General features: G+C 55.4%; 3 protein-coding genes across 14 annotated transcripts in view; 1 reads left to right on the forward strand and 2 right to left on the reverse strand.

The window, feature by feature from the left end:
• The first annotated feature begins 806 nt into the window (after nucleotides 1-806).
• On the forward strand, nucleotides 807-16043 carry Pkn3 (protein kinase N3). 4 transcript variants are annotated; one of them, XM_075985674.1, is made up of 22 exons: nucleotides 809-933; nucleotides 2690-2915; nucleotides 3127-3272; nucleotides 3516-3627; nucleotides 3697-3824; nucleotides 4004-4187; nucleotides 7193-7339; nucleotides 7417-7526; nucleotides 7636-7779; nucleotides 9028-9103; nucleotides 9185-9347; nucleotides 9516-9615; nucleotides 9695-9762; nucleotides 10547-10610; nucleotides 11585-11676; nucleotides 12324-12500; nucleotides 13252-13314; nucleotides 13414-13490; nucleotides 14901-15043; nucleotides 15125-15232; nucleotides 15363-15443; nucleotides 15548-16043. In XM_075985674.1, the coding sequence occupies exons 1-22, from the start codon at nucleotides 907-909 to the stop codon at nucleotides 15758-15760; spliced, it is 2649 nt and encodes an 882-aa protein (XP_075841789.1). In that variant the 5' UTR covers nucleotides 809-906; the 3' UTR covers nucleotides 15761-16043. The 4 variants fall into 4 exon arrangements, with proteins under 4 accessions (XP_075841787.1, XP_075841789.1, XP_075841790.1 ...); XM_075985675.1 differs by lacking the exon at nucleotides 809-933 and adding an exon at nucleotides 1827-1937; XM_075985672.1 differs by having other exon boundaries at nucleotides 807-933; nucleotides 3516-3824; nucleotides 15548-15899.
• On the reverse strand, nucleotides 15984-18521 carry Zdhhc12 (zDHHC palmitoyltransferase 12). Of its 2 annotated transcripts, none has more exons than XM_075985676.1 (5): nucleotides 18364-18521; nucleotides 17455-17585; nucleotides 17020-17097; nucleotides 16684-16850; nucleotides 15984-16571 (listed from the first exon to the last, which is right to left on the reverse strand). In XM_075985676.1, the coding sequence occupies exons 1-5, from the start codon at nucleotides 18461-18463 to the stop codon at nucleotides 16250-16252; spliced, it is 798 nt and encodes a 265-aa protein (XP_075841791.1). In that variant the 5' UTR covers nucleotides 18464-18521; the 3' UTR covers nucleotides 15984-16249. The 2 variants fall into 2 exon arrangements, with proteins under 2 accessions (XP_075841791.1, XP_075841793.1); XM_075985678.1 differs by having other exon boundaries at nucleotides 16200-16550; nucleotides 16685-16850.
• A 3463-nt stretch (nucleotides 18522-21984) lies between these two features.
• The window catches only part of Zer1 (zyg-11 related cell cycle regulator), a 39463-nt gene continuing 36539 nt past the window's right edge, over nucleotides 21985-24908 (reverse strand). For all 8 annotated transcript variants that reach the window (XM_075985680.1, XM_075985686.1, XM_075985682.1 and 5 more), the window contains one exon: nucleotides 21985-23527. In XM_075985680.1, the coding sequence (XP_075841795.1) occupies nucleotides 23470-23527 (58 nt within the window). In that variant the 3' untranslated portion in view covers nucleotides 21985-23469. The remainder of the gene's footprint in view (nucleotides 23528-24908) is intronic.

Consider the following 24908-nt stretch of genomic DNA (forward strand, 5'->3'; position numbering starts at 1 on the left):
TCTGACAATGCCAACTAGTTCAGTCTGGCCCTATCTACCAGGCTTTCAAGGTCTTCACTGCCCCCCTCCCCCTCATTTCTTGAGCAAGCACCACAATCGTTATGTTCCGGGCAAAACCCATCTTCCTGAGAAGTGAACGTCTCCTGGCCCCTTAAAAAAAAGAGAGAGAAAAATTATGGGAATTGATCCTTGACCTTGCCTTGCAGCATTTTATGGAACTCCCTCCCCAGCCCCTCCGGACTTCCTCATGGTAAAGTAAGAACCTTGGCTCCGCCGGGCGGTGGTGGCACAGGCCTTTAATCCCAGCACTTGGGAGGCAGAGGCAGGAGGATCTCTGTGAGTTCGAGACCAGCCTGGTCTACAAGAGCTAGTTCCAGGACAGGCTCCAAAAACACAGAGAAACCCTGTCTCGAAAAAACAGAAAAAAATAAAATAAAAAAATAAAAAAAAGAACCTTGGCTCCGGTTGAGTCAGCAAACTCATTTCGTAACGAGCCTGAGTTGGTTCAGACTTTATTGGTACCTGACCACCATTTGGATCAAGATTTATTTATTCTGCACCCGGCCCAGGCCCGCGGCGCATGCCGCGGGCAAAGCTGGAGCAGAAAGGGACCCTACCTTCCTATCTCCAGGAAGATCAGCTGTGATTCAGAGCTGGAGCCGCAAAGGCAGGAAAGGGGACCCGGGATCCGCCGAGCTGAACTCGGAGTCGGCCCGGGGCGCTGCTCCGTGCAGCCGGGAGGGGGCGCTGCTCCCCAGCACCTGCCGGGTGCGCGGGTCTCGGGAGGGGGCGCCCGATCCCGCGTGTCCTGCGTCGCTTCCCGGGAAGTTTCAAGTTTGAAAGTCCTGCGCAGAGGCCCGGGCTTCCGGAACCGTAGCGAAGGAGAGAACTGGCCGGAGCGGCGCCATGGAGCCGAATGGGGCGGCGCTCCAGGTGAACCGAGCGCGCGCAGCGGCCGCGTTTGCAGCTCAGGGCACCCCATGCTCGGGTCTCCACCCTACTCCGGCCTCTCTGCTGGTGACCCCTGCGCGGGGCGGGACCTGAGCCCTGGGTTAAGACGTCTGGTCCCTGGAGTGACGGAGATCCAGCCAGGCAGCATCCTAAAACCGTGGAATGTACCTTCAGGCTGGGTCTCGAGTTCCTTAAAAATCAGTCTTCTAGAGACTTTCAGGCGGGTGGGAATTTGCCGGGAGCGCAGAGGTTGGAGTGCGGGCTAAGAGGAGTCTGGGGGTGGCAGGGGTGGGGGGTGAAGACTGTGCCGAGAGTTGGGAGGGAGGGACTGAGCTCTTGGTGGGCGTTGTCCACACCACACCACACCCACGGGCAGGAACACTTTGGCCACTAGAGGCACTTGGCCCAGCAATGCGCCGGGAATCCTCCGGTCCACCGAGAGGTCCACGATGTTGAGGGATTCGAGTGTCACTTAAGAGCCGAGAGAGGTGGTGTTCTACCTCAGGGCAGTTAGAGGTGGGGCAGGACATTTCTGTACCAGATAGCATCCTGTGCCAAGTCAAGACACGAGGTGTGGGTGAAACGCAGTAGATACGGGCATCTCAATGGCTCAGGCAGCCTGCAAGGCTGGATCTCACTCCTCCCAGTACCCTTCCTCCAGAGATCCCTCTTGGCCTGTCTAGCAGCGGCTTGTACACTTTTTCCGATTTCCTGTGAGCCTCCGCCCTGTGGCAGCAGCGGGGTGACTCAGGACCCTGGTGGCCAGCAGGCCCCCAGCTCTGGGAGAGCTTTGTTTTCTCAGGCCTTTGACTCTGGCCTTCTTGCCTGGGGCGGTCAAAGGATTTCCTGAACCTCGCCCTCACCCTCACCCTCTGACAGCTAAGGCAGAGACAGCCAGCCTAGCTGAGGCCTGGAGTTGGGGGGTTAGGGGCCCCTAAACTGAGTAGCCATTCTTTTATGGGTCTCAGGAGATGGAACACAGAGAGGTAAGAGGGATAAGATAGGGTGGTTTCCAGGATCCTTGGGACGGGAGGCGTGTCAGCAGGGGTTCCCTGGGGCTGAGGTCAGCCTCTGAGATCTCTCTCCCTGCCTCTAAACTGGTAAGCAGTTTGGGGGTCTCCTACTTCCTGCCAGAGCTGAGCTGTCAGAGCTCCACAGATCCTTGGTTTTCTCTGCTTCTCACCTGTCTGCCACACTGTGTAAGGCAGAAGAAACAAGTTTTAGTGGCTTGGGCCACTGGCTGCCTCCTGCATGTGACCTTGAGTAAATTCTTTGCTGTTTTACCTCCCAGATCGCACTTGGTTCTCACACCTAGAGAAAGCTGTGTAGCATCTGGGAGACAATGGGGTCGATGTCCCTCAATACATGGTGGGCACTCCTCTGTGTTGCCTCTGTGAGCAAGCCGCCTAACCTCTCTTTGTTCTTTGCTCCTATATAAAATGGGAATGAGAAGTAAGTGTGCGACTCTGTGCTCTAGCTTAGCAGGTTCTGGGCCGTGGGTTCTTTCCCCAGTACCGCAAAAAAAAGAAGCAATTGCACCACAGGCAAAGGGAATTCAGTGTGTTGTTAGAACTCAGTACCCAGCAAGCACCATGGGAACCTGATCTGTTACCTCTCTCCCTTCTCGGCAAGGAAGACGAGAGCTAGCCACTGCAGAGTCCTGAGACACCCCAGCTCTGCCTGTTGTGTCTGTTCCCCGTTGGAGAGGGATGGGCTATGACTTCTCTGTCCTTTGCAGCCTGGGACCGGCCAGAGGCCCCCTGATGAGAAAGAGATGGTCCGTCGAGCTATCCAGAAGGAACTGAAGATCAAGGAGGGTGTGGAGAACATGCGGCGCGCAGCCACAGACCGCCGCCACCTGGGCCATGTGCAGCAGCTGCTGAGGGCTTCCAACCGGCGCCTGGAGCAGCTGCATGGCGAGCTTCGGGAGCTGCATGCCCAAGTCCTGCTGCCAACCTCGGCTGGTGAGTGAGGAGTCTGAGGAGACCTCCAGGTGACAGGAGATTCACGGACACCCTGATCCTGGCCTTGGCTCTGACCACTGGGCAAGACCACCTGCCCTCCCTGTATCCACCATGTTGCTGCTATGGCAAGCAAGGAAGGGAAGAGAGAGCCCCTTTACAGAGGCCTGGGCTCTGGTGGCAGGCTCATGCATCCCCTGCCTTCTCTCTGCAGAACCAGTGGCGTCAGGACCCATGCCGCGGGCAGAGCAGTCGAGGGCTCGGCACTTGGAGGTTTTACAGAGGCAGCTGCAGGTCGAGCTGAAGGTAAAGCAGGGAGCTGAGAACATGATTCACACGTGTGCCAGTGGCACCCCCAAGGTGAGTGAGTGTTGGTGCCTGACTGGAGGCATAGGCCTGGCGTCTGCTGTGGTGGGAGAGGTTGAGTTCTCCGGTGTCAGGAGTGCAGCGCCAGGCCCCGCGCCAAGAGGGGGATGCGACCCAGCCCCAGCCCTTCATCTAATGATGAAAGTAGAGCCCAGAATCCGAGTTGGGGAGCTCAATTCCCGGTCCAGTGGTCGGCCATAGCCCTGATCTGATGGGGCAAGGGTCACGTCCCTACAGGAGAGGAAGCTCCTAGCGGCTGCCCAGCAGATGCTGAGGGACAGTCAGCTGAAGGTTGCCCTGCTCCGGATGAAGATAAGCAGCCTGGAAGCCAGTGGGTCTCCAGAGCCAGGTGAGTCCTCTCAAGGCAGGGAGGGTGGCACCCCGTGGCCAGGGCTAAGGCTCCACCCCCTCCCTGCAGGCCCTGACTTGCTGGCAGAGGAGCTGCAGCACCGACTGCGAATTGAGGCCGCTGTGGCTGCAGGGGCCAAGAACGTGGTGAAGCTGCTTGGTGGCCAGAGAATACAGGACCGCAAGGCGCTGGCCGAGGTCAGGCTGTGTCCGCCAGCCCACGGCTCTTCTTACAGCTCTGCTTGTCTCTCTCCCTGCAGTGGTGCCCGGCACTAACAGCTTGCTGCCTGTGTGGGGTGGCAGGGAGGAAGCCTACGGCATAGCCTGTGCCTTCCACCCGTACCTCATGGCTGTCTCTGCCTGCATCTCCTCTGTAGGCCCAGGCCCAGCTCCAGGAATCCTCCCAGAAGCTGGACCTCCTCCGCCTGGCCCTGGAATCGCTGCTGGAGAGGCTGCCACCCACCCATGCCCTGCGCAGCAGGGTGACCCAAGAGCTGCGGATGGCCATGCTCAGGAACCCCCAGCCTTCGGCCACACTTGTGAAACCCATTGCCCTGACAGGTATGTAGAAATGATTCCCTCTTGCTTCAGAGGGCCCCTTACCCTTCGGAGAGGATCCTGAAGCACTCTGGGAAAGCGTTCGGTCCCGATCTTGGGTCGCTGACATTCCCATTCTGATTCTCAGTTTATCCATCTGTAACATAGGAATGACAGTAGCCGGTCATGGTGGTCATGGCTTTAACTCCAGAACTCAGGAGGCAGAGGCAGGAGTATCTCTGTGCATTCTAGGCTAGCCTGGTCTACAGAGTGAGTTCCAGGCCAGCCAGAGCTACATAGTGAGACCCTGTCTCGAAGTAAATAAACGAAGGATAGAAACACTAGCAGCACTGACTCAGGGATCGCTTTGTGAATCCGATAACTCGTGCTCCTACAGCATACAGCACTGAGCACAGCCAGGGTTTGGCCAATGTGATGTAGTTTAAACAAGTAACCGGAAGTAGGGAGTAACGCGGTAGGCAGCATTCTGCCCCGCCAGCCTGGGAGCCAGCCCTGGGCAGCATGAGCTGCCATGAAGTTTTCTTTCTTTCTTTCTTTCTTTCTTTCTTTCTTTCTTTCTTTCTTTCTTTCTTTCTTTCTTTCTTTCTTTCTGTTTTTTGTTTGTTTGTTTTCCAGCCAGGGTTTCTCCATGTAGCTTTGGCTGTCCTGGAACTCACTCTGCAGACCAGGTTGGCCTCAAACTCAGAGACCTGTTTGTCTCTGTCTGCCTCCTGAGTGCTGGGATTAAAGGTGTGCACCATCACCACCTGGCCAGAAAAGTCTTTCATATCCTGAGCTGCAAGCCAGAGCCTACCTGGTGCCTGCTGCAGCGCAGTGGACAGGGCTGGAGCTGCAGAGCAGTGGACGGGGCTGGAGCTGCAGCGCAGGGGACAGGGCTGGAGCTGCAGAGCAGTGGACGGGGCTGGAGCTGCAGCGCAGTGGACGGGGCTGGAGCTGCAGCGCAGTGGACGGGGCTGGAGCTGCAGCGCAGGGGACGGGGCTGGAGCTTCAGAGCAGGGGATGGGGCTGGAGCTGCAGCGCAGTGGACGGGGCTGGAGCTGCAGCGCAGTGGACGGGGCTGGAGCTGCAGAGGAGTGGACGGGGCTGGAGCTGCAGAGCAGTGGACGGGGCTGGAGCTGCAGAGCAGTGGACGGGGCTGCAGAGCAGTGGACGGGGCTGGAGCTGCAGAGCTGTGGACGGGGCTGGAGCTGCAGAGCAGTGGACGGGGCTGGAGCTGCAGAGCAGTGGACGGGGCTGCAGAGCAGTGGACGGGGCTGGAGCTGCAGAGCTGTGGACGGGGCTGGAGCTGCAGAGCAGTGGACGGGGCTGGAGCTGCAGAGCTGTGGACGGGGCTGCAGAGCAGTGGACGGGGCTGGAGCTGCAGAGCAGTGGACGGGGCTGCAGAGCAGTGGACGGGGCTGGAGCTGCAGAGCTGTGGACGGGGCTGGAGCTGCAGAGCAGTGGACGGGGCTGGAGCTGCAGAGCAGTGGACGGGGCTGCAGAGCAGTGGACGGGGCTGGAGCTGCAGAGCTGTGGACGGGGCTGGAGCTGCAGAGCAGTGGACGGGGCTGGAGCTGCAGAGCTGTGGACGGGGCTGCAGAGCAGTGGACGGGGCTGGAGCTTCAGAGCAGTGGACGGGGCTGGAGCTGCAGAGCAGGGGATGGGGATGGACAGGGCCCTGCTTCGTGGGGGCCTCCACCTCCTCTTGTATCATCAAAGTTCCCAGGAGGAGGTGGCGTCTGAGCCTAGAGGTCTCCTGGGAGTCAGCAGGTCGGGGAAGGCAGAGGGAACTTCTTGCTTAAAGGCAAAGAATTTGAGGTTAAGGATGTAGCCGTGGAAGGCAGCTAGTAGAGTTCGTGTCTAGCATACACAAAGCTCTGGGTTCGATCCCTAGCACCTTATAAACTGGGTATGGTAACACACACCTAAAATCCAAGCCCTAGGGAAGTGAGCAGGAAGATCAGGAGTTCAAGGGCTTCTTTAGCTGTGTGCCAGTTTGAGGCCAACTTGGGCTAATGAGATCTTATCTAAAAACAAAACCAAGGCCGGGCGGTGGTGGCTCATGCTTTTAATCCCAGCACTCGGGAGGCAGAGGCAGGTGGATCTCTGTGAGTTCGAGACCAGCCTGGTCTACAGAGCTAGTTCTAGGACAGGCTCCAAAGCTACAGAGAAACCCTGTCTCAAAACAAAACAAACAACAACAACAAAAAAAAACAAAACCAAAAACACCATATCCTGGGGGCTGGAGAGATGGCTCAGAGGTTAAGAGCATTGCCTGCTCTTCCAAAGGTCCTGAGTTCAATTCCCAGCAACCACATGGTGGCTCACAACCATCTGTAATGGGGTCTGGTGCCCTCTTCTGGCCTGCAGGCATATGCACAGACAGAATATTGTATACATAATAAAAATAAATAAATAAATAAAACTTTAAAAAAAAAGAAATTAAAAAAAAAAACAAAAAACACCATATCCTAAGATGAGTACCCTGCTGGATGCCACCCTTGGGATCTCTGTAAGATCTCTACGTATTACCTGCAGACCCAGCCTAGCAAGAAAGTCTTCCAAGACTCATCTTATAGCCTCAGGGGCTGCAGGGTCCCTGCTTCCTCTACCCTTTGAGACAAAACCCCCAGTGGTCTCAGATAAAGCATGTTTCTTTCCTATTAAATGGGGCAGGCAACCGTGGGGCTGCTTGTAGCCCAGGCTCCTGTGCCTGCCCATGTGCCCTTGAGGCCATGGTGCCCTCCAGGCCTTGTGCTCAGGGCAGCAGCCTCCCTATCCTCTGGCTCCATGCAGCTTCGGGGGAGGTCCTGCTCCATGGCGCTGCTGTGTCTGCCACTGCCCAGGTGCCCAGGAGGAAGAGCTGGCAGGGCTGCTGAGGATGAAGGGTGGCTTCCAAGGCCTAGCATGGGCAGGGTCTGGTCAACTGATCTTAACTCTGACCCTCGTAGAGCAAGTGGCATCCCTCAGGGGTCCCACGGCCATATGGCGGTGGCTTCTGACTAAGTGACCTCCCAACTCCCGACCAGGGACTCTGCAGGTTCGCCTCCTGGGCTGTGAACAGCTGCTGATGGCCGTGCCTGGGCGTTCTCCCATGGCTGTCCTGGCAGGTAGCCCCTCTGAGGGCTGGCTGAGAACCAGGTCTAGGCAGCAGCGTGGTGGCGGAGAGCTGGCCAGTGAGTAAGGAGGAGCTGTGGGAGGGGGTGGGGTCCCCGCTCTGGACAAGCTCTGAGTCCCAACCTTGGCACCGCAGGTGAGGTGCTGGCTGTACTGAAGGTTGACAACCGTGTTGTGGGCCAGACAGCATGGGGACAGGTGGCTGAGAAATCCTGGGACCAAGCTTTTACCATCTCCTTGGATCGAGTAAGCCCGACCTTTGTGTGGTCAGGTTTAGCTGCAGGCTGTGGGGGGAGGCCACTCAGGTGGAGGTTGATGCCAAACCCCATTCGTCAGCCTGGTCTTCCCCATACAGGCCCGTGAGCTGGAGATCGGGGTTCACTGGCGGGACTGGCGGCAGTTGTGCGGTGTGGCCTTCCTGAAGCTTGAAGACTTCCTGGACAATGCCTGTCACCAGCTTTCTCTCAGCCTGGTGCCGCAAGGAAGGCTCTTTGCCCAGGTTCCCACTGACACTTTGGCTGGGGAGATCAATGGATAAAATGTGCTTGCTCTGCACAGTCCCTAGCATCCACGTAAAAACTAGGTGTGGAGGTGCTCGTCGTAACTTCACTGCCGGTGTACAGAGACAGTTGATCCCCGAGACGTGCTGGCCATTGTTTCTAGCTGAAACAGAGATCCCGTCCCAAAAACTAAGGTGGAAAGGCGGACACCCCGTGTCAACCTCTGCCTGCATATATATGTGCATACGCAAAGACTGGCGCCCCATCTAAGTGTGGGAGACAGTTCCACAAACAGGGCCAGAGAGAGGCTCGCATCTCTACCTTGACTTTGCCTTGCTTCATCTCATGTCACTTTGAATAAGTGCCTCTTCTCTGGGCCTCAGTTTCCCCACTGGTGCCTGTGAGGATGTGGATTCTTTTAGGTTTTTTTTTGTTGTTTGTTTGTTTTTTGTATTGGTTTGGTTTGGTTTGGTTTGGTTTTTCGAATCAGGATTTCTCTGTGTAACTGCCTGTCCTAGACCAGCCTGGCCTTGAACACAGAGTTAATCCTGTGCTGGGATTAAGGTGTGGGCCACCACCACCTGGCAGATCCTTTGAGTTTTGCCTCTCCTAGTGTCATTCTGTGATAAAACACGGGCCAAAAGTCACTTATGCGAGGAACAGATTTATTTCAGTTTACAGCCGCTCTTGAAGGAAATCAGGGCAGTAACTTATGCAGAAACTATGGAGGAGCCCTGCTTGCTGGCTTGCTCTCTGCCTCACTCCCAAGCTCAGGGTTGGCTAGCTTTTTTAGAGAGCCCAGTACCAACTGCCTAGGGATGGTGCCACCCACAGTGAGCTAGACCGCCTATCTTCTTTTTGTTCTGTTTTGTTTTTCAAGACAGGATTTCGCTGTAGCTCTGAAACCTGTCCGGGAACTAGCTCTTGTAGACCAGGTTGGCCTTGAATAACAGACCCACCTGCCTCTGCTGGGATTGAAGGTGTGCACCACCACCACCACCACCACCACCCCTCCTGTCAACCTGCCTATCTTAATTAACAATCAAGACAACCCCCCCCCCCCGGACTTGCCCACAAGCCGTGTTTTCTAGGCAGTTCTCAGATGATTCTGGCTGTGTTGTGTGGACCGTCAAAGCTCATTAGGATGCCTGCACTAGTTGAGATTGAGAGCTGGCACTTGGGGCGTAGCTTACGGTAAGACGGAAGGTGGCCAGTCCAGGTCTTCAGCCCTGTTCTTTTTCCTTCAGGTAACCTTCTGCGACCCTGTCATTGAAAGGAGGCCTCGGCTGCAGAGGCAGAGACGCATTTTCTCTAAGCGGAGAGGTATGCAGGGAGGGACTGTGTGAGGAGGGGGCCGGGCTGACCATTGGGATGCTGGGACTGAACCCCATCTGCCTCCTCTAGGCCAGGACTTCCTGAGGGCCTCCCAGATGAACCTCAGCATGGCAGCCTGGGGACGCCTGGTCATGAGCCTGCTGCCCCCCTGCAGCTCCCCAAGCACAGTCAGTCCTCCTAAAGGGTGCCCCCCAACTGCAGCCTGTGGGACCTCCAGGTCTGCTTCCCCCAGGTAAGCCACCCGGCCTGGGCTGTACTTCTCTGCTGTTTCTGTCTGTCCAGGCTCCGTGCACGTTTTGTGTTCTTCCCTGGCTCACCCTCTGGCCCTCTCTGTCCTTTGCGTGGGTGTGCCCCTCCCACCGCCATCTATCCGGGCTCAGACATCTCCTTCTTCTTACAGTAATTTCCTGCCCACAAAGACCCTCTCGGGAGAAGACGTGAAGCCTCCACCCAAGCCCCCTCGTCTCTATCTGCCCCAAGAACCAGCCCTGGACACTCCTGTGAGGGCTTCAGGGATGGGGGCAAGCGGGAAAGGGGGTTAACATGTTGGCTCTCCCCTGAACCCGTCTGTCCTCACAGTGTACCAAACGCCCCCACATGGACCCTAGAACTGGAGTGGCACCCACCCTGGCAGCCTCACCCACCAGGTACTCACTGGCTTGCATTGATTTAGAAACTTTTATTTGTATTTTATAAATTTGTGCCTGCATGTGCATAGGGACCCAGGCAAAGGCGGAGCACAACCTTTTGGGAGGCAGCTCTCCCAGTCTACTTCATTCTTTTGTTTTGTTTTGGTTTTTTGAGACAGGGTTTCTCTGTGTAGCCCTGGCTGTCCTGGATCTCACTCTGTAGACCAGGCTGGCCTCAAACTCACTGAGATCTGCCTGCCCCTGCCTCCTGAGAGCTGGGATTAAAGGCGTGCGCCACCACCTCCCTGCTCCCACTTCCTTCTTGAGGCTGTGTCTCACTGTTTCTGCTACTGTGCTTGCTGCTCATATACTTGAACATCTTTCCACCTCCCGTCTCATCTTAGGAGTGCTGGGGCTGGAGCTTTAGACCTGAGCCAGCTACTGCGTCTGGCTTTTTTAAAGTGGGTACTGGGCATGGAACTTAACCTGCCTGAGACTTTTTAAAATAAGGCTTTACTGTATAGCCCGGGCTGGCTATACAGTAACTTGTGATTACTTGAACTTGTGATTCTCGTGCCTCTGGTCTGAGTGCTGGGATTACCAGTCTGCACCGCCACTCCCTCATTGTATGCATTGATTGCTACCTCATTCCCTGGCTCCTTGAGGACACAAACTGGCTTGCTCAGTGCCTTCCTTATGTGCTGAATGCAGTTTTTAAATTTCAGCTTTGGGGACAGCTAAGCTGCAACAGAAGGCCTGACCTTGTTTCTCTTCAGCCCCTTGTGCCCTTTTTGTCTTGCAGGAAATCCCCCCGACTGCAGGACTTTCGATGCTTGGCTGTGCTGGGCAGGGGACACTTTGGGAAGGTAGTGGGTTGAGGATGATGCAGTGGAGTTAGTGGGTGGGTGAGCCTCGGCACATTAGCTGGGAGATGATGGAATGCACGAGATGCTGGGTGGGGAAATGCTGGGTGGGGAGATGCTAGGATGCGGGAGATGATGGATAGGGAGATGATGGGATGCGGGAGATGCTGGGTGGGGAGATGATGGGATGCAAGAGATGCTGGGTGGGGAGATGATGGGATGCGGGAGATGCTGGGTGGGGAGATGATGGGATGCAGGAGATGCTGGGATGCGGGAGATGATGGGATGCAGGAGATGCTGGGATGCGGGAGATGATGGATAGGGAGATGATGGGATGCGGGAGATGCTGGGTGGGGAGATGATGGGATGCGGGAGATGCTGGGTGGGGAGATGATGGGATGCGGGAGATGCTGGGTGGGGAGATGATGGGATGCGGGAGATGCTGGGTGGGGAGATGATGGGATGCGGGAGATGCTGGGTGGGGAGATGATGGGATGCGGGAGATGCTGGGTGGGGAGATGATGGGATGCGGGAGATGCTGGGTGGGGAGATGATGGGATGCGGGAGATGCTGGGTGGGGAGATGATGGGATGCGGGAGATGCTGGGTGGGGAGATGATGGGATGCAGGAGATGCTGGGATGCAGGAAATTATGGGTGGGGAGATGATGGGATGCGGGAGATGCTGGGATATGGGAGATGCTGGGTGGGGAGATGCTGGGATGCGGGAGATGATGGATGGGGAGATGATGGGATGCGGGAGATGATGGGATGCAGGAGATGCTGGGATATGGGAGATGCTGGGTGGGGAGATGATGGGATGCAGGAGATGCTGGGATATGGGAGATGCTGGGATACGGGAGATGCTGGGATATGGGTGATGCTGGGTGGGGAGATGCTGGGATGCGGGAGATGCTGAGATGTGGAAGATGCTGAGTGGGGAGGTGAAGAAGTCCTGTCCTGCCCATCTGGTCCCCAGGTTCTTCTGGTTCAGTACAAAGGAACAGGAAAATACTATGCTATCAAGGCACTGAAGAAGCAGGAAGTGCTGGGCCGGGACGAGATTGACAGGTATGTATGTATGACTGAGAATTATCTGACCCCGGAGGAACCTTTGGGTGGCTAGCCTGGACTCTAGAAGGCAACTCAAGAGTCCAGAAGCCAGATTCAGGTTCTCTTTTTGGCACTGGAAAGCTCTCGTCTTTTAGAACCTCAGGTTGCTCTCCTATAAATAGGACCATGATAGTTTTGCAGGTTTTGTTGTTAGTTTTGTTTTGTTTTCGTGAGACAGGGTTTTCCTATGTAACAGTTTAGCTGTCCTAGAACTTGCTCTGTAGACCTGGCTGCCCTCAAACTCATAGAGACCCCCTTGCCTCTCCCTCACAAATACTGGGATTAAAGGTGTGCACCACCACCACCCGGCTTTTTGTTTCTTGAAGACAGGGTTTCTTTGTGCAGCTCTGGATGTCTGGAACTAGCTTAGTAGACCAGGTTGGTTTAGAACTCATAGATCTGCCTGTCTCTGCCTCCTGAGTGGTGGGATTAAAGGCATGCACCACCACACGTCTAGTTTGCCGGTTTAACCCTTCCCTGTGTGCAAACCGCCAGCTTGACTCCTTAGCTCTTTGAGCACCCATCCAGCCAGAGGTGCTGTGTGGGTGGGTGTCAGGGCACAGCCCATGGAGGTTCCATCCCGTCCATCCCATCCTCCCTTGCAGCCTGTACTGTGAGAAGCGGATCCTGGAGGCTGTGGGTCGCACAGGGCACCCCTTCCTGCTGTCCCTCCTTGCCTGCTTCCAGACCACTAGCCACGCCTGCTTTGTTACTGAGTTTGTGCCTGGAGGAGACCTCATGATGCAGATCCACGAGGATGTCTTTCCTGAGCCCCAGGCCTGGTGGGTTCCGTGGTTACTTGGCGCTTGCTCCCTTCGGGTAGGAGGTACCCGGCAGACAAATAGCACAGGGTTCAGGAACCTTGGTGGAGCTCTTCCAGCATATGGGGATTCTGTCTGCATAGCTGACCATAGCTTAATAGACCAGGTTGGTTTAGAACTCATAGATCTGCCTGTCTCTGCCTCCCGAGTGCTGGGATTAAAGGTGTGCGCCACCACTGCCTGGCGTGGATTTTTTTTTTAATGTTTTCTTTATTATTTATTGTGTACAGTGTTCTACCTGCATGTACACCTGCAGGCCAGAAGAGGGCACCAGATCTCATTACAGATGGTTGTGAGCCACTATGTGGTTGCTGGGATTTGAACTCAAGACCTTTGGAAGAGCAGTCAGAGCTCTTAACCTCTGAGTCATCTTTCTTGCCCATCGTGGGTGCTGGAATTGAAGGCGTGTGCCACCACCGCCTGACTGGGTTTTTTTTTTTTTAGTTTGTTTTTTTGTTTTTTGAAAGGTTCTAGTGGTATAGACCAGGCTGGCCTCAGCCTCCCAAGTAGCTGGGGTTACAGGTCTGTACCACTAGACCCCGTGGTCCTACCATAGCTGCTCGCAGGAAGGTCATTCATAGACCACGACACTGGAATGGCTTCCAGCCCAGCACCATATTCATTTGTCCGGTATCATCCATGCCTGACTCTGGCCAGGACCTTCTGGCGCCTTCTAGTGCCTGGCCTGACTTCTTCCTGTACCACCCCTCAGCTTCTACCTGGCCTGCGTGGTCCTGGGGCTGCAGTTTCTGCATGAGAAGAGGATCATTTACAGGTAGGCTGCCTGAGAGAAGCGGGGTGGGCCTTGCCCTCTCCCTGTACCCTGGGCCTGAGCCCCTTTCAGCCCCTTTGACCTGCACCCCTCTGCCATCAGGGATCTGAAGCTGGATAATCTCCTGCTGGATGCCCAGGGTTTCTTGAAGATTGCGGACTTTGGACTATGCAAGGAAGGTAGGGCCCCTCTCCTGGGATCACATCCTCTTGCCTTGCCCAGACCAGTAAGAAAGCAACCCACACATGGGTACCCAGGCTCCCCAACCACTGGCCTTAATTCCTGACCAGGACCCTTGTTTAGGAGGACAGCTGAGAATACTGGCTCTTCCTAATTTGTAGTTGGTCGGACTACAGAGGCCATTGTTCTGCACGTGAGTTCTGCAGGTTTAGCTTTCTTATAGACACTGCTGTATGATGGCCTGGGCCACTTGCTAATGGGCACCATAAAGGCCGGCGCACGCCTTTAATCCCAGCACTCGGGAGGCAGAGGCAGAGGGATCTCTGTGAGTTTGAGGCCAGCCTGGTCCACAAGAGCTAGTTTCAGGATAGGCTCCAAAGCAACACTAACGTGTCTCAAAACTAAAAAATAATAAAATAAACAATAAAGGCTGGTACAGATTAATAAATACGAATCTACATACATATGCTGTGTATTATGTATGCATGGATTTGCATTGCTGGGTTTTGACCTATGGTCTCACAGTCTACCACTGGCCTAAGAGCTCTGGCTGGCCTTGAACTCACAAGAGATGTGCCTGCCTCTGCCTCCTGAGCGTCCCAGCTCAGGATTAAAGACGTGTACCACTGCCACCTGGTGATTTTTTAATTTTTTTTTAAAAAAAATATTTATTTATTTATTATGTATACAATATTCTGTCTGTGTGTCTACCTGCAACCAGAAGAGGGCATCAGACCTCATTACAGATGGTTGTGAGCCACCATGTGGTTGCTGGGAATTGAACTCAGGACCTTGGAAGAGCAGACAATGCTCTTAACCACTGAGCCATCTCTCCAGCCCCTTAATTTTTTTTTTTTGTTTTTTTCGAGACAGGGTTTCTCTGTGGTTTTGGAGCCTGTCCTGGAACTAGCTCTTGTAGACCAGGCTGGTCTCGAACTCACAGAGATCCGCCTGACTCTGCCTCCCAAGTGCTGGGATTAAAGGCGTGCGCCACCACCGCCCGGCCCCTTAATTTTTTTTTTATATTTAAAATTTTTGTGGTTCCTCCCCCTATGCTCCCCCCTACTCCCTCTCCCTTCCTTTCAGAACAGTGCAGGCCTTCCCCGATATCAGCCAGCCAGGGATGGGAGGGGAAACTGTGATCGGGCTAGAAAAAAAAAGAGAAAAATTCAAAAAACATTTGTGACATGGATGTTTTGCATGCATGTGTGCCTGTTCACCCAATGTGTGTCTAGGGCCTGCGGAGGCCGTAAGAGGGCTTCAGGTCCCTGGAACTGGACTTAAGACAGCTGCAAGCCACCGTGTGGGTGCTGGGAATCCAGGCCCTTCCCCCACTGATTGTTATAACCGCAGAGGCTGAGTGAGTGAGCCACACCCAAGCAGGCGGTGGTGTGGATGTTGGTTTGCAGGGATTGGCTTTGGGGACCGGACGAGCACCTTCTGTGGCACCCCAGAGTTCCTGGCCCCTGAAGTTTTGACTCAGGAGGCTTACACTCGGGCTGTGGACTGGTGGGGGCTTGGAGTGCTGCTTTATGAGATGCTAGTGGGTGAGGTAAGTACGAGGGGGGCTCTAGGTCTTCGGGGTGGGGACGGTGGGATGACACACACAGCTGCTAAGCCCCCATCTTCACAGTGCCCATTCCCGGGGGACACAGAAGAGGAGGTGTTTGATTGCATCGTTAATGCAGACGCCCCGTTTCCTCACTTTCTGTCGGCTCAGGGGCTTGAGCTCATTCAGAAGGTGAGTCCAAGGTCCAGGGCTTGGCCGAAGCTGCTTGTGTGCTCCCTGACACAACCCTGTAGGGTACCTGTGGGGCAGCCAGCAGCTGGAGTGGCCGCCCTAAGTTTCCACCTGCCCCGCTTTCTGCCAGCTCCTCCAGAAGTGCCCAGAGAAGCGTCTAGGGGCAGGAGAGCAGGATGCAGAGGAGATCAAGGTCCAGCCGTTTTTCAGGGTAAGGGACCCAGCAGTAGTCCCCAGTGCCTGTGAGGTGGGAGAGCTGAGTGTCCCCTGGGGTCTGCTGTCCCACCTTCTCAGACTCTCCATCCTTGTCCTCAGACCACCAACTGGCAGGCCTTGCTTGCTCGCACTGTCCGGCCTCCCTTTGTGCCCACTCTCTGTGGCCCTGCAGACCTTCGCTACTTCGAGGGGGAGTTCACCAGCCTGCCTCCAACCCTGACCCCACCGGCACCCCAAAGTTCCCTCACCGCTCGCCAACAGGCTGCCTTCCGGGACTTTGACTTTGTGTCTCAGCAGTTCCTTGAGTCCTGAGGGTCTCCTGGCCCCTCTGCCTCCCTCTGCCAGACTGTGAGAACTGTCCTTGTCCATGTGCCCAGGGCCAAGGTATTTGATGAGTGTGTGGGTTCCAGGGAGTGGCCATGGGGCTGCTGGAAGCTTTCCTCAGGGTTACCGGGTGAGCTGTGTCTCTAACCCTTCTGCTTCCTGGCTGTGCCCAGATCAGGAAAGGCCCCACGGCAGGACGGTTTGTCTTTTTAATACTTGCCTTTATAGAGTATTAAATTAATAAAGCTGTACATTTGAGGTAGCCTGGCCAGGGGTCGTGGAGTCTGGGTTCTCTTGGTGTCCAGCACCCTCTCCCCTCACTCATGTCCTTTTCCTTTGTGTCTTCCTTGTGTGGGGTTCTATCTGCTGAGGGTGGGAGCCCCGGGACGGAGTAAAGAGCTCAGGCTAACTGGGCTGACCCCTAGCGGCACAGCCTCCGGTTTTTAGGCACCAATGGCAGCCTTCTCTCCAGCAGCCCTAGACAGCCTGGCTGCTGCCTTCCTCCTCTTCTTCAGCCCAGAGGGTCTCCCAGGGTCCAGAGGGCCACCCACAGAAAAAGTGGGCCAGGTTTCGAGTCAGACCTCGGTCAAAGGGGTTGCTGGTGCGCTGACGGAGGTAGGCGATTCGGTGAGAGGATATGAACTCCCAGGTAGTGGTGTTGCTGGCCACCAGGTAGAGGTGTGAGGCCAGCAGCAGGCTGACCACCAACGAGAAGAAAGAAAGCAGCAGGAAGGTGGCAAACAGGAGCCCGGTAGACCGTAGCCACAGCCCCCAGGGCCGGAAGAATCGGAGGCCGGACCTAGAGGGACAGGGATGGAGGAGCTGGTGGTGGTGGGGTGCTGCGAGTCCCTCAGAATCCTCGTAAGCGCCTATGCGGTGTGCATGCTGCCCACACCCCCCGATTCACCTACCATGCCAGGCACAGGCCCCATAGGAGAACCACCAGCTGCAGAGCCAGGTAGGCCACAAAGAGGGGGTGGTTGCGTTCACCCACGCAGTTCTCCATCCAGGGACAGTGGTGGTCATAGCGGCGAACACAGCGGCGGCAGTCCCGACAGTGGCGGGCTCGCAGAGGTTGCTGTAGGCACAGAAGGGAGTCCAGGCTCAGTGCAGGTTCCCCCGGTGGGTGGAGAGGGCCGAAGGCCACAGTCCGGTCCTGAATTTGGGAGACCTTCCTGGAGGAGAGGCAAGGAGTCTTAATTTGGTCCCGATTACTCCTACAAGAGGATGTGTGTGTACTACCTTACCAGCACTAGGCAGTATCTGCACCGCCGCAGTGGGATAGCCTGAGGAACCATGGCTGTCTGTTCCTCCTTGGGCTCCTCCTGAAAATGAAACAAGGCATATAAGATGGGGGAGGGGTCCCCTTGGGAGGCAGATGACACTGGGGGCACCTCTCTTAGGAGCCACCTGGTTCTGGCTTTGCAGGATTTGGGGCCCCTCCCATGTACAGGGGAGGTTAAGTACACGGTAGAGCACTGGATACTGTGCCTTTGCAAGGTGCTTGTCCTCTCTTGGGCCTTGGTGATTTCCTCAGTGTGGGAGCAAAAACATAGGGTAGGAAAGAGGCCTCACCAAGACACCCCGCAATGTAAACGGCTCACAGCTTCACATGGACAGTTCTGAGGGCTCATTTCCCTGTTGGCGCAAGGAGGGGTTTGGATCCCAGGGTCCCCGGTTACCTGAGGTTGAGTAGCCACATAGCCCGGGTCCATGAGTGACACAGCCAGGTAGAGCAGCAGGGAGCCCAGAACCAGGAGCAGGAAGGTGAGGGGCAGGAACAGCTCCCCTTGCTCTTCCCACTGGCGTAGCTCTGGAGAGGCCAGAGGACAGTGAGGCCCATGGCAAGAGGATGGGGTGAAGAGGCTAACCTGCTGAATGCGGAAGGGGAAGGGTTCCCTACGGAAGGGTCAGCCCTCAAAGAGGGAGGCCTCGGGAGCCCAGGCAAGGAAGTGCCCAGCATGTTGAAGCCCATGGTGGTGAAGATCTGGAGAGGAGGTGGGGGAGCTGAGAAGTGAGAGAACGCGGAGACACAGGCCAAGCTGAGTGCAGACGGCTCTAGTACCCTTGGTTGGACGAAGGTTTGGAAGGGAGCTGCTGATTGCTGGTGGGGAACCCTGAAGATAATGACAGTGGAGGAGGCTGAGCCTCGGTGGGGGCTGTGTCTTTGGGCGGGGAAAGACCCCTGGGAAGGGGGTCGCTGAGTTGTCTCATAGGATTTGGGGAGCTGAGCAGAAAGCCAGTTTTTCAATCCAGTCGATTTCTTAATCTAATTCAGGGAGAGGCTGGGAGGCAATTTCTGGAAGGATGGGGTGGAGCCCAGGATCAGGGGACTTGGGGCCTCTAATCGGTCCCCAGATTTGGATGAATTTCCTGTCGGCAACAGGAAAATCCCGAGATTAATTAGGGACCAACTTGGGTATCAGAGAGTAGATGGTTCCAGAACCAGCAGATGAGAAGGACGCTTGAGGAACTGGCGGAGATGAGGGTGAATCTCAATGGAACTGAGGATTAGGGGGACCGGGTGAGACCCACTCGAAGGGAATCATAAGGGATCGGGTGGGCTCGGGGTCGCGCGGTGTCCGGCTCACCGGTGTCGTGCAGGAAGAGCACCAGCGTGATTCCCCAGGTCAGTACGGTGTGCCCAGTCCGCACCAGGACCCCAGGGCTGAGCAGCGCCCAGAGAGCCATGGCCTTGGCCCCTGTTCCAGCCCACCCGGAAGAAGCGCGCGGAAGGAGGGGCCGTGGAGCAAAGGGGCTGCGGCAACGCGGGGATTGGTGGCTCCGCATTGGGGGCGGGGCCCAGGCGGCTCAGGGAGGCTGTCTATTGGGTGACAGGCGCGGCCCCTCAGGCCAACAGGTGCCAGAGGAGGCCAGGGGCGGGGCCGGCGCGCACACAGACCGTAACTCCCTAACTCCGCCCCCTACCCCCACCCCACCCCCGTGGGCCAGGTAACTTTGCGAAGGCCGGGAGGCGGAAACCTCGGAAAGCGCCCCCCTCGCCCCTCCTTTCCCCCCTTTCCGCATGCGCGTACTCGTGCCTGTTTTTTGCTCCCACCGCCCACACAGAGATGTGGTCTGTAATGCCCGGAGGCCACGCAGTGCTTGCTGCCAGGGGGTGATTGGCAGGGCTTGCTCCAGGGTGCGCCTTGATGACACGCTTGCCTCCTATTCGTTTTCCGATATTGCAAACGAATGATGGGAAAGAGGAGGGTTCTGGTGCGGATTCTGGACGCGCCTGGCACTGCTTGGAGTCAGAGACATCCCATGCCTTCCGAGACAAGTCGCTGAACTCTGATCTCTCTGCCTCTCAGTGGGGTTGGCGACAGTACCCGTCTCTAATACAGGTGCCCACACTCGGGCTACCACCACTGCCCAGCTACACTTTCTTTCCTTGTGTCCTTGGACCCTCCCCATTCAGCTGACCTTCCTCTGATTGCCCGCTTCCAGCTCCATGCTGTTGGTGATTTGTTTTGGTCAACTAGGTATTTTCTTTTTCTGTAGAACTGACTTTCCAAGGCCAGCATGGTTTGTATGTGTATGTGTGTGCGTGCGCGCTAATCAGAACCATTTCATGGTATTACTAAATAGCACGACTGGCAGAGTGCTTGCTGGATTCGGTTCCCAGAATGGTATAATAGTAGTATGGTGGTACATGCCTGCAGTCTCAACATACAGGAAATACAAGCAGTAAAATCACAAGTTCAAGGCCATCCTCCGCTATCCGCTATATATATGAGGAGAGGATTCAAAGCCAACTTGTGTGGTATTTAAGTTTGTCTCAAAAACAAAACAAAAAACCCAAAAAGGGTTTGGAAGCCAGGCAGTGGTGGTGCACTCCTTTAATCCCAGCACTCAGGAGGCAGAGGCAGGCGGACTCTAAGAGTTCCCGGACTGCCAAGGCTACACAGAGAACCCCTATCTTAAAAAAAAAAAAAAGATGGTGGTGGTGGTTGGGTCGCCCACATCTTTAACCCCAGCACTGGGACAGAGGCACACCTTTAATTCCAGAGTTTGAAACACAGACAGGGCTGCATCTGCATAGTGAGGCTCTTTCTCAGGGGGGAAAAAGACAAAAACAAACAACATACACACACCCCATTTGTGAGTCTGTGTGTTCAAACACACACTCGCGTGCACACATGATATCCATGGTGTGTCCATGAAAAAAAGGATAATCCTCCCTGTTGGTTCTCTCCTTCTGCCATGTGGGTTACAGGGACTGAAATCAGGTCATCAGGCTTAGAGCCTGGTGACTATTTTTTTTGTGTGTGTGTGAATGTTTTGCCTGGATGTATATCTGTGCACCATGTGTGTGCCCGTTGTCTGCAGAGGTCATAGGAGGGTATCAGATCCTCTGGATGGCTATAAGCACCATCTGCGTGCTGAAAACCAAACTCTAGCCCTATGCAAGACCCACACTGCAACTGGGCGTGGTGGCCACGCCTTTAGTCCCAGCATTAAGCGGGTGCAACCTAGTCTACACAATTTCAGGCAGGTCAAAAACTACACAGGGAGACCCCATCTTGGGGGGAAAAAAAAGGTAACCCAGTGGTGGTGGCCACGCCTTTAATCTCAGCATCCTAAGGCAGAGACTGGTGGAGAGAGACCAGCCTGGTCTACAGAGAGAGTTCCAGGACAGTCAGGGCTACACAAAGAAACCCTGTCTTGAAAAACAACAACAAAGATTAAGGGTATTTATTTGTTTTGGGGTGGGAGAGGTTGGGTTGCAGGCATCTGATATCATCTTTCACTGTGTGGGTCCTGAGAATGGACCCATGGCAAAGCCTGGGAGGCAAGCTCCCTTTCCTGCTGAGCCACATGTCTGGCTCAGCCAGTAAGTTTTTAGTAAGAGCCCTGGATGGGCAGGCTGGAGACATGGCTGAGGGGCCAATGCTCACTACTTTGGCTCTCAGCACCCATGCCACACAGCTATGAGCTGTTGCCATCTTCTGGCCACCATGGGCACCACACACAAGTAGCGTACACTCTTATGAAGTAACTAAAATGAATCTAAAAAGAGTCCTGGACGTTGGGTGCTGTGTGTGGAGCCTCGGCACAGTCCTGATGTGGTGTTCACGTTCCCACGGGAGCCAGTGGAGCCAGGCACTGTGATGGGCTGAGCAGGAGGCAGTGTTCTAGACACAGGGAGCAGCAGGCACCTGGGCTAGGAGCGTGTACTGTACTAGGGAGCCTGCGCCCCTCCTTTGCTGTGATAACTTGGGGTGTAAGAAGGCACCTCACCTTTTGAGTCCAGGTTCTGTGGATTGTTCTAAGGACTATGAGGACGTGGAGTGCACACAGGCAAACCCAGCACAGGGTGTGCAGAGACGGGAGGCTTCAGCAGGCCTTGACAGCCACGCCTAATCCCTCCAGGACTTGGCTGACACACTTGGCTGACCCTCTCCAAGTTCAAGGGCAAACCACGGAGTGTGCAGCTCTTTTTGTGGGCTCACCCGGGGAAGAGCCTGGTATGGGCTCTGCTGAAGAGGAAGAGGAGACCTCTGCTCCACTTAGAAGGGTGCAGACAGCAGGCTGGCTCCCAGACTGTTAAATGTGACCCCGGCACTCCTGCCTACACCCTTCGCATGGTCTGGAGAACCTCAACTACTCCGTCACACCAGGACCCAGCTGTCCCACGGGCTGGTCATTTCAGGTCTGTTCCAGCTGTTTACAGGACCGCTCCCCATGGAACTCTTCCAGTCTGTCATGGCAAGGCCTGTTGTCAGAGCTGCTAGCCCTAGCAGGCTCCACTTTCCCACCAGGTTCAGCTTAGCCTTACGTGGAGGACCCTTTGCTGACTCCTCCCTCTCTTCCCTCATCGGGCAGTCATGTAATGCTGCCTAGCAGCCACCAGACTTTCTGAGCCACTTCCACCATTCCCAGCAGTAGCAGGGGGCTCCTTTCCTATCTTTACTGCAGAGTGATGTGGCTATATTTACCGTGTGTCCCTCCCAGCAGACTATGCTCCCGGCAGAGTTACTACCAGTCTAGTGACCAGCCATGACCTCAGTGTCTAGGCACAGATGTGGAAAGAATGTCACAGATACTCACCTCAGTGTGACCCCTGTCTACAGCCTGCAGGCACATAAACCTACAGCAAAACCACTTGCCCTCCAGGATCTTCCTGGGAGACCCCTACTACCCTTCCTGATCACCCACCCCCAGACCAGTATCCCCCAATTTCCTCTGAAAAAAAAAAGAGACCACTCTTCTGCACTTTGCACAAAAATGTATTTCTGTGACACCCCAAAGTACAGACATTTACGCAGACCCCAGGTGGTAAGCAATGGGCTATGAACTCTGCTCATGGTCTGGCTGCTGCCAGAAGGGCTGGGGTGGAAAGGAGGGGCTGGGGTTGCCCAAGTGCTGCGTGGGAGAAGCACGTGGTTAAGCCCTCTAGCCTGGCTGGGGAGACAGTCTCCTCAGGAGAGGTCAGTTACCTCTCCCTGAGTTTTGGGAACAGCCGGGCCACTTCTGCCTGGAGGCAGACATGCCAGGCCAGAAAAATCAAAGAACAGGCCTAGAGAAGCGAGAAGGCAGAATAAGTCACAGCAAGAGCTGTCTCCCAGGTGAGCTGTGCTCCCTGTGAGCACAGGCCTCCTCAGCAATCCTGTGTCAACGAGAAGCAATGCTGAGATACAGTGGGAGGGTGCAGGAGACACCTGGAGCGCGGCCTGTCACACAACACAGCAGCTTCTCAGGGACAGCCTGAGTGGGCTGGAGGGACAGAGAATGGCCCAGTGCTGGTCTGTAGGCGGCTGTCCGCTGCCACTGTGAAGGGCTGGAGTAGGGACCTCCTGCCTTCTACCTTCTGGGCAGGGGGTGGGCTCAGCTCTGCTGGTGGGAATACTTGGGCACTGGGGTGCTGTGGGCAGATGAGGGCTACAGAAAAAGAAGCAAGACCCTGGTCCTGGAAAGTGCCAGCTACCAGAGCTGGGGTGGGCTGGGGCATGTTTGGCAGAAGGGGCACTGGAATTGCCCCTGAGTTCTGAGCATCTTGGGGCTGGGGCCTGAGGGAGACGTGAGAAGTCTCCATAGCAGCATGGCCACAGGCAGGCCTGACCAGAAAGCAGGGGGCCAACACAGCCCTGCTTCTCCAGGGTTCTCTGGACAGGAGCTGCTTAGCCTGAGGCCTGGGAACAGCTTCCTCTCTGACCCCCATGGCTCACAGCCTGGAGCACCAAGGCTTCTGCAAGACTCAGCAGAGCTGGTCTTAATCCCCAAACCCCATCAACTTCACTCAACTTCACCTGGGAGCCCAGACAGGGCACTCAGGCAGACACCAGGGATGCTGAGCAGCCTGGTAAGGCCAGCTCCTCCCACAACAGACAGAAGCCAGGCCAGGGTCTGAGCTCACTGGGAAGGGACTGGACAATCACAGCATTTGAGGCAAGCCTGGCTGGGGCAGGAGTGAACATGGAAGCAATGAAAGCTTGGAGGCGGGCTGAGGGTGGCAAGGAGCTGCGGAGACTTAGGAGAAGTCATACACACAAAACTTCACACTTCCTAACCAAAAAAAAAAAAATAATATATATATAATATATATCTCACTACCATTAAGGAAAAGCGTCAGCTGTGCAAAAGTCCTCACTGTCTCTTCATCCAGTGGGAGGCTCTGCAAGGGACCTGCCCACTGGACTCCAGCGCTTCCTCCGGTCCTGTAGTCCAGGCTGTGTGGCCATGGGTGGAGGCCTCTATCTGGACGTGTCCATGTTCTCCTCTCTAAAGTTACTGCAGTGATCAATCACCTTGCTGGACACAACAGGGGAAAGCATTGGATGGTGACTGAGAGAGCTGGGAAATAGTGCCTGTGGTCATGCACACGCCACTGTCCTACAAGCAGCCAGGCCTGAGCTTCCAAACCTGCTGCTCTCTCCGCCACTTTCCCTGCAGCCCCGCCCACTCTCTCGGCAGAAGTCCACTAGGGGATCCCAAACACGCACCGTACTGGAGATCTGCACAGGCAGCCATGCTGGCTCCAGGCCTTAGTGTCCCAGTTACCCTGCTCCCTTAGAAAACTGCCACCCATTGCTGGTGTCGTTGCCTTTGATCCTGCACTGTTTGCCTGCAGGTTTGGGGGTTCACTGCAGCCTGAATTTGCTAAGAGGGTGCATCAAGGCCTTTTGAGATAGGAATGCCCAAGGCCATTCTTTCCTTGGTGCCAGAAGGCCCTGCTGGCTCAGACACATCTCAGGTCCCAGGTGCCTAGAGGGCTGATTAGCCCCACCTAGTGCCTGGCAAGTCCTAGATCCTTGTTTAACATGGTCAGCCCCAGGCCCGCTGGTAAAAAATCTGCAGGTGAGGCCCATTCTGTTCTAACACTTTCCAGGAGACTCCCGAAACTGAGCTGGAGGACTATTCCGCCAGTTAGTACTGAAACAGTGCCTTCACCAAAAATAATGAATGGCAGAGCCAGCTGGTGCCCCTATCCAGAAGGGCATATTCTGAGGGTGGGGGCTGAGCCTCAGGCTACACTGTACTCAGAATTATGATAAAGGACTACCCTCCCAACTAGAACAGATCGGGAAGAGGAAGCCAATCCAACTGATACTAACATGTTACGTGTGTATTCTTGTGTCCACATTAGAGCTTATGCTTGAACTCAACAAAGAATCCCACGGCCACAGAAGTTCAGTGAGGACTCTGGCATACCCCACCCCTCACACTGGTAATTTGTGTGCGCGCGTGTGTGTGTGTAGGTACGGATGGATGTGCGTGCACAAGCACACATGTGTATGTGCTATGGACGCTAAGCACGTGCTGTACCCCTGAGCTTCATTCTAGCCCATCGAAGGGCACTTTTCCCCCTGGGGACTTTCGCCTTCATAGTCGCGTTCAGAGAAACTAGCACTGTGCACGCGGCCTCTAGAATATGCCTCAGCACAGAGTCCTTTCTCATTGGAACAACTGTGGTCAAAATAATGCGGAGCTCTTGCTGGCGCTGAGCAACAAGGAGGGCTCCGGTGGGAGTCACAGGAAGCCAACTGAGCCGCTGAGAGCTGAAGAGCTCTGCTGGTGGTCAGACTCTTGTCCACTCCACATCAACCCTGAGTGGCTCCTGGGAACTCTGGCCATTCCCACTGTGCCCTTGCCATCCAAATCAAGGTACCCAGCCAGGAATACAAAATTTGTT

Source organism: Microtus pennsylvanicus, chromosome 9 (assembly GCF_037038515.1).
Source record: "Microtus pennsylvanicus isolate mMicPen1 chromosome 9, mMicPen1.hap1, whole genome shotgun sequence".
In the NCBI taxonomy this organism is placed as follows: Eukaryota; Metazoa; Chordata; class Mammalia; order Rodentia; family Cricetidae; genus Microtus; species Microtus pennsylvanicus.